The sequence below is a fragment of the Atractosteus spatula genome, chromosome 16 (assembly GCF_055471065.1).
Source record: "Atractosteus spatula isolate fAtrSpa1 chromosome 16, fAtrSpa1.hap1, whole genome shotgun sequence".
Taxonomy (NCBI): Eukaryota; Metazoa; Chordata; class Actinopteri; order Semionotiformes; family Lepisosteidae; genus Atractosteus; species Atractosteus spatula.
This window is the reverse complement of record NC_142721.1, coordinates 7,429,511-7,437,751: the sequence shown is the minus strand read 5'-3', so window position 1 is coordinate 7,437,751 and position 8,241 is coordinate 7,429,511. Positions and strand designations below refer to the sequence as shown.

The window sequence follows — 8,241 nt, the reverse complement described above, 5'->3', positions numbered from 1 at the left end:
TGATGTGCTCACTAATATACTTATATTTTATTTTTCACAATCAATCTCTTTTTAAAAAGTACCACAAACTACTTTTAAAATGTATAAAATTTCTCTTTTTCATTTTGTGTTTTCTGCCTCAAGAAAACATTTTGGTTTCAAATCAGCTTAATTAAAATTGTTTTAGCTTAAAGCACTAACTTAATTGTTTAGGATACAAGCAGATTTGGCTAAAACTTATTACAACACTCATTAAAGCAGTAAACGTACAGTAACTGCAGGATAATACATAGTACAATACCTTATTTGGTCCGTCACATATGAACCACAACATAACATGTTAACAATATTCAGTGTGTATCCATTGTGATACAATTAATTTAAGGGAGACAAATTACACTAACAAAACAAATAGAAATAAATTAATTGGATTATTTACAGTACAGTATATGAGGTTAACAAGAGCTTTTTCTTATGGAAGTAGCGTATCTTGGCAGCTTGAGTAATTAATGCACATGGAAAGAATATCATTTACCTATAATATTATTTTGAAGAACCAAGAAGGGTCTTGTTTTGAATTTGGTAACTATGCATAAGAACAGGTGGAGGAGAAAACATGACAAACTTGGGCTTACGTTATAACAAGTTAATTAGATAAAACTTAGCTTTCTCATTTTTTGTAAATTCACATAAGGGGTGAAAATAACACTCTTACAAACAATTAAAACGAAAAGATGGATAATAATAAAAATGTCATTAAAGATGTGATCTATAAAAAGCTGATCCCAATGCAACATTGAATTCCTCCTTGTGCTTATCTTCAATCCACAGGGGATATGTCTGCTAGTGTCCAGAACAGTCAAAAACCAGCTTCAGCTCACACTCAACAGTGCAGCTTTTGCACAGTTCTATTGCCTTTACCACCATAAAATCATAAAGTGGAAAGGCCACTATATCCGACGTCATCACCTTCTGAGTCTCCGCAGTTTTTCATGGGAAACAAAAGTCTAAAGCATCTCAGGCCATTTCAGGGATCTCAGCCTGGTCCACACAAACCGTGGAAAGTTTGGACATCTTCTCCATTATCTTACTCACAGGCCAGTTTACTATCGAAGCTAGAGAGTGCAATAGCAAAGGCCTGCAGCGCGCACATGGGGTAATTGTAATCCATCGTGAAAACATCTTCAGCCACGCGGCCGAACTGCATCACTATATAGTCAGCTGGAAGATAAATACATCAGTGCAATAATGAAACATATATGCTGAATACATCCAAACACACTGTTTTGGAAAGCGCAGATTTTCCAGACTTGACCTTCCCTTTAATGCTTGTACAAACCTTCATTCAGCCTTAAAACATCCATTTCTTCATTTATGTATTTATAATTTGCAACTTACAAAAAGCTATGGAAAACGGCAGCTTAGCAACTCTCTAAATCTGGGTTAGTTATAGTATTGTAAAGACCACCGGATCAGAATTGTAACCTGGGCTCCAATGCACCTGATTAGCATATGGTTCTGATGGGACACTAGGCGGTGACTAAACTTTTCTTGTGTCCTTGATTAATCATATTTTTCTGCTGTTATTGTTAAGTATGTTTAGGTGCTGTTATGGTTATTTTGTGCTGGACCCTAGCCTTGGAAAGGCTTGCAGAATACAATCAGTGAGGAGGCACCCAGATACATGTTCTTTGTCTGAGAAGGAGTCTATTCTTTCAGTTGCGCTCTTATCTTGGTATTAAAAGCACCAATTCTGTTTGAGGGCAGAGATTCAATCTCCCCATTTTTCAAAGCTCTCACAAGCACTTGTAAGTGCTGTGGTACTTTCATTTCATTTATCAGAAGAAAGTACTGCATTGTGTCCCAGAAACACCTAAGGTACTCCTTCTGACAATAACACATATCCACATTTACATGATCATAACTAGTCATACACAGTAAATCAAGCACCCATATTTCCTTAAACGTGTTCTTTGGAAAACAACTTTATGATAAAATTACAATAGGATCCAATCCTCTACTACTAGGTAATAATAAATATCCCATCTTATGAAATGAAGAGAAAAGAGAAAATCTTGGATACTTACGATCGTTGTCATGGATGATCTGGAAATTCTTGACGGACGCCTGTGTGACTCTTCCATGGAAATTAAGGACATAGGACTGGGTGTCGTCATTCCAGACTGGGGTCTTGTTGTGCAGCTCAATCACACTCTCTGTGTTTTTGTTCTGCCACCTAGCAAGCAGAGACTCATGATCCTGGCAAAGCAAAGTCAAACCAAGAGGCGTATCAGATCTGTACATACAACTCAGTCACAACCAAACAAAGAGTAATTAACAATAAGAACCTAACATTTCCATCCATCACGCTTGGTATTCTGATCTCAGAGTGACTTACTGTATAATAATTATCTGAATGAGACAATAGACATTAGAATTAGACAATAGACAGATCTTATTGTCATAGGCCATAGCTGAATAAAATAAAATGTTATAGTGTTTTAGCACTACGATGAATAAAATACCATGCAAAATATTTTAGCAGTACGTAAAGTGTTTGCAGTTTTTATTGTAATTACTCAGTTCATGTGAAACTAACAGTACATTTAAAAAATGCTTTGATTAAGAGTTATGATCTGTAAAATTATAAAACAAAACTAAATTTGTTTCAGCACCATATAATTCTTCATGCAAAGAATGTAATTTAAATAAACAAGGTTTACAGAAGTTACTCAGGTGTGTGAAAAATAAACATATGCAGAAGACAAAGACCATTTGGTATGAATAAGTAAGTGCTGCCTCAACTGTACAAAGAAAAAAAATCTATTTTCCACAAGAGAAGTTCTTAAGGAGAACAAAAACAATTATTTCCATATCAAGACACTGAACTCTTCCATCGAGAACTGTCCTGACAGGTATTTTAATGCTTTTCCTCCAGTTCTTTGTAGATCATTACATTCCAATTCATTACCTATCGTATTACATTTTTCAGTGATTTAGCGTATTTTGTTGCTGTTCCACAATTGACAGTAAGTGACTGTGAACAGATAGGATTGAGCAGGAATGTGTTTACTTCTTTTAATCCCCTTTGAAAAAAATATCACATCCTGATGCACTTACGTTTCGTGGTCTAATTGAGACTCTCTCATGATCCATGTTCATACCAGGAATGATCACACTCATTTTTCTGGGGCCTTTAAAACCTAAAACATTTGTTTCCTAAAAAATATTGGGAAAAAGGATAATTAGGGTTAATTAGGCATTAACTAGGGTTAATATTTAATCACATTTATTTTAAAAATGTAAATCCTCTTTCTGAACACTAGATGTCTCATTGCTTCATGTTTCACAGATGAAGTACAGGCCCACTCCACTGAAAAATCTATACTTGATGCATTTACTATTTTTAAACAATGTAATATACTGCATTTACCAAAACACTGACAGTTTCAAGACTTGTTGTTAAGTGAGGAAGAATTTTGGCATTTACCTTTTTTATATTTACAAGATAGTAACTATTTGTCTTTGCTGACATGCTCTTTTTGAATTTTTGACAACAGTTTGAAAGAATTAATTACAGACACATTATTTGATCTTTTTGATGCTAACCACAGAATGTTGAGCTAAATTTCACACCTTCTATTTGTATACTTCCTTTTCACCAAATAAAAGGTGAATTTTCATTTCTTAAGAATAAAGTGCTCAGTTACAAAAAAATATTTGTAGAGAAAAACAACTCCTAATATGCTCATGAAATACAGGACTCTGCTGAACCAGACCTAACCTGAGTGAAGAGTTTACTTCGACAAGGTAATATGAAATAATCTGAATACTCTCCAAACAATACTGCATACTGTATTTCAGTATTTTTAAAACTGTGACATGGTTCCTATAGTTTGTTTATTTGAATACGGCACATTCTACTATGCATTTTGAGGAAGGTGATTCAGACCCAATGTTTAGTTTTTCAGTATTTGTAACTGAATATTGTCACAATTTAACCCCTATTCTGAATGAAGAAGGACCAAGGGTCACTGTAGTCAGATTAATGTACCAATACTAAGTCTTAAAACTTAAAACAATATATTTTTTTTAACTTTCCAATTCAAAGAGCGCTGAATAAAATTAAAAATTAAAAAATTAAAATTAATTTTTTCACACTTGTCAAAACAGCATAGGTTGTCTTTGTATTTAAATGTTTTTCTAAAAGGAAAACACTGATAAAACTGATCTTCCATGGTGTCATCAGAAAGTAGTCTGGTTTAGATAGAGAACTTATGTATGAAATAAAAATACAAAATAGTTGTTCACATGAAGAGGAAAAACTCTTTAACTCTACTTTAAAAAGTAACAATTATTTTATATAACTAGTATTTCATAAAAATACTTTTAATGTCTTTCAGGTAAGTGTACTCATCAATTTCAAGAAGCATCTTTTTATGGTATTAGATTCCTATCAAGATAAAGCTACGGTTTTCAGTAGCATAATGAATTTAAAGAATAAATCAAACATTTGTCATTGTGAGATCACAAAGAAATTTATTCAACAATCCCCCCCCAAAATACCCAAAGCTGGCAATTACTATTTTCTTTTCCAACGGCACAGAAAGTTTCAAGAGATTATGCACACGCTGCTTATGACACATTCACGTTTTACTTTCTTCAAATCATTAATGCAAGTCAACTTTGAAAAAAGGGACTTACATAGCAGATAGCTGCTAATTCCTGACGAAGGTTACTTGCTTCTACACTGGAAGGGGTCTTCATGGGATTCATGCCGCTGTCATAAACTGTAAACTTGGTCCCCATTAAGTTTGATCTGAAAAACACATAAGCAAGTGGCTGCAATTATCATGGGCTCCAGGGAGCAGGTTACAAGCAATAAAACAAAATGCACATCAGCTGTCATTAATGCAGCCTGCAAATCTGATTATTCAATCAATGCCAAAGACAAGGGAAATGGCTTAAGTGGTTGCCGGAGCCAAATATATTACAGCTACATAAAGGGCTGAGTTAAATGGCTGCTCACAGAATCCTGGCTGATCTATTTCACAATATCTTAATTATAACCTTTAAAAACAATAAAACAATACAGTCCTGCAAAATATTGTATCTTGTATCATACTGTAGTGCAATTTTTGTGTCTTTCTGTTAAGGGATTTTATTTAGAGTAAAGGCATAAAAAATTAAACATGAAAGTATTTCCAGCTCAGACAAATGTGTTCAGCTGACTTAAAATAACCTTGCCATGTAATCAAGCTTACATAATGCAGTTCAACAAACTATAGCTAACAATGCTGAAAAGGTCAGTTGCTCATCTAACAACCACACCTGAACTGCTCGAGTAACAGAATGACAGAAAAAAAAAATAATTAAAAAAAGAGAGAGAGGATTTGACACTTCAAGATAAGCTTCACTTATGATAGATGAGTCACTTCTCGGAATCTGAACTGACATTTGAGTATTGTCTTTTGTAAAAATCCTCTTCCAGAGCACACCTGCAAAGCAGCTAGAGCAAAGCTGTTATCATTAAGGATCACGAATGTCATTTTGTGCCCTTGAAATAGAGGCCCAGTGTTTCATTTACTGCTATAGTAATTATACCACAAGAGGAAGGGATCTTATATATTTCCTCGACCAAAATATTCCCACTCTGTTTAAAATGCAAGTGACACATTTTTATTTTCTCATTCCATTAATGCCGTAACAGCTGTAATCCATCTTCCTAAGCAAAATGATGTGGATGCTCATCAGTAATCTATATGAAAATAAATGAGACTTCTGCAGCAATAAGGTCTTTTGTTCCCCAAAGACCTGTGCTGGTGCATAACCCAGTTCTCTTCAACAGAAAACTCAAAACAGGAATATATAAAAAAACAAGTTAAGACCTAGGAATCTCAATGTGCACAACATTTTATTGTTTATTTGAAAGGTGACTATATTGTACATATGCATAATCTCCTGGAATCCACAGTTCTGAGGGCAGTTTTGATCAAGGACACCCTTCAATCATTTTACTGCTTCTCAGCCACAAAGCACCATAAGCACAGTAATTACAATATAACACATATGAAGTGTAATTGATAAATAATTATAAAGAGAGCTACGGTAAGTGCATTTCCCAACATTTAAATAGCAACAGATGGATGTCTACTGATACATCCTGAAAGAGAAACTGAGAAAAAGAGCCTGACATGCCTGACAAGTTGCACTGTAGGCTAATTATATGTTGTACTCAAACGAAGAGGTATGAGATAACTTCCAAAATATTTTTGTGCTCTGAAGATACTGTTGGAGCAAACATTAAACGGTGTGATGTAGCTACAACACACAAGTGCACTGTGAAGCCGTCTTCTGAGACTGACCTTAGTTTCCCAATGAAACTTTCTCCACCGCGAGACAAATCAGTAGGGTCAATGGAGATGAGGTAATTTGAGGTCTTGCTCTTCTTTCGTTTCCTCCCAGCCAACAGGAAGACCTAAACAAAGCCAGATTCACTATTAAAGCCAATCAATGAAGAAGTTCTTGGTTTAATAACACAGCCTAACTCATAACAACAAGCTGCCTTTCCAGTGCCCTGATATTTCAGTCATATTAGGTGGATCTACAAGGCCAGAAATTACATTAAGAAAATTACATCTGAAGATTACTAGTGCAAAACATGCTTGGCCAAAAAAATGATAGCTTGTAAAGTAGGGGGATGAACGAACAAAAATGTTTAGGTGGATTTTCTGTGATGTAGCCATTCCCTGTGCGAATGTTACCTGCACAGTAATCTCTGGCACACAACAAACAGAAGTATTTCTGGTCCAGTTAAGAAAGAAAAAAATAACTTGGAGAAAATCCAGTGACACACAATATAGCGTTGCTTGTTGGTTTAGAAATAAGACTACTACTACTTTTAATGGCTCTTTTGATATCTATCTGGTTGGCTTTAATATAACAAAAAATCTAAATCGATGCCAGAAGAGTTGTAAGCATTGTTTTTAGCTTTCCTGCAGAGACAGCTATAATACGCTGAAATCTATAAAGCAATTTGCAGTATTTTTCCTATCAACCCCTTATCACCATGATTTCACATACTGATGGTTTAGAAGATAATTGAGACTGGGGATGTCAACGTCAGAGCTGTGATTAATAGCCTGTATTTAATAAGAGGTTCAGTCTAAAAAAAGGCACATATCCAAAACCTGAATAACTATCAACCACAGTACATTCTTTATCCTTAAAGCAAGACACAAGAGATCCAAACTCTGCGGAAATGATTTGGTTTGCGTTTAAGATTACAGTAAATGTGATCTAGAACAGCAGCCACATTCATGCAAACACCCTCATATGCTTCACAAATATATTTAAATGAGTTAAAGAAGAAGAATTTCACATATTTCACATATGCAGATGTGCATTGTCAGTGTTTATTGAGTGCATATCATTATGTTAGGCTTATATACTGTACATACCACAGTGAAACATACAACTAGTCACATGTGGTGATGAGTTTATAACAAAAGGGAGGGATGACAACAAGTTCCATCAGACTCAGATGTCAATAAATCGCAATCACTCCTGACATAAATTTCTCTCGTAAAACACTATAAATACTGTACACGATCCCCTTCTCTCCCTCATATACAGCTTTGGGCATCCGAGCTCCACCCCATCTCCACCTCTGCAGCTGCCCCTGGGTCACTCCTCTCTCTGCAGGGAGTCCCAGCCTCCTCGTCCTCTGGCCAGGAGGTCAGGCCTCAGCCAAGCAGGGTCAGCCAGATTGAGAACAAACACTACATAATCGTTTCAGGACACTTAATACCTGGGTGTTGTTATTCCTTGTTATTGTAATGTGAGGAAATTGAGTTTGGGTCACACTCTTAAAGATGGGAACTGGTGTCAAGACCCCCAGTTGTTGTTGGAGGTGCAGGTGATCACCCATGAACCACTACACCTTTCTTCACCACAACTAGCATTCAGCCACCTCATATCAGCAAATTTAATAAAATAACTCTTCAGTTTGGTTTTGTAGTAGTTAAGATGTTTTTTTAGGTATTACATTCTTATAACATATTACTGAACGTTGTGTGTTGCAGGAAATACTTAGCAAACACAGTACTTACAATTCTGCTGGCCTATTCAACCAACTGCACGGTGGAAACTTATAAAGCAGAACAGTGAAATCTACCAGACATTTTAAAAGGTGAGCTTACAGTAGAAGCATGTTGCTATGAGGAATACAAGCCAGAGGGGACCGAAATCACAAGTCATCAC

The 8,241-nt window shown here is 35.5% G+C and overlaps 1 protein-coding gene across 1 annotated transcript in view; it reads right to left on the bottom strand.

Moving 5' to 3' along the window:
* tub (TUB bipartite transcription factor) overlaps nucleotides 1-8,241 on the bottom strand; it is a 66,566-nt gene continuing 58,325 nt past the window's right edge. Inside the window, exons 8-12 of the mRNA XM_088934993.1 lie at nucleotides 6,345-6,457; nucleotides 4,684-4,798; nucleotides 3,100-3,198; nucleotides 2,067-2,238; nucleotides 1-1,200 (exon numbers count right to left, since the gene is read on the bottom strand). Coding sequence (XP_088791119.1) covers nucleotides 1,067-1,200; nucleotides 2,067-2,238; nucleotides 3,100-3,198; nucleotides 4,684-4,798; nucleotides 6,345-6,457 — 633 coding nt within the window. The 3' untranslated portion in view covers nucleotides 1-1,066. The remainder of the gene's footprint in view (nucleotides 1,201-2,066; nucleotides 2,239-3,099; nucleotides 3,199-4,683; nucleotides 4,799-6,344; nucleotides 6,458-8,241) is intronic.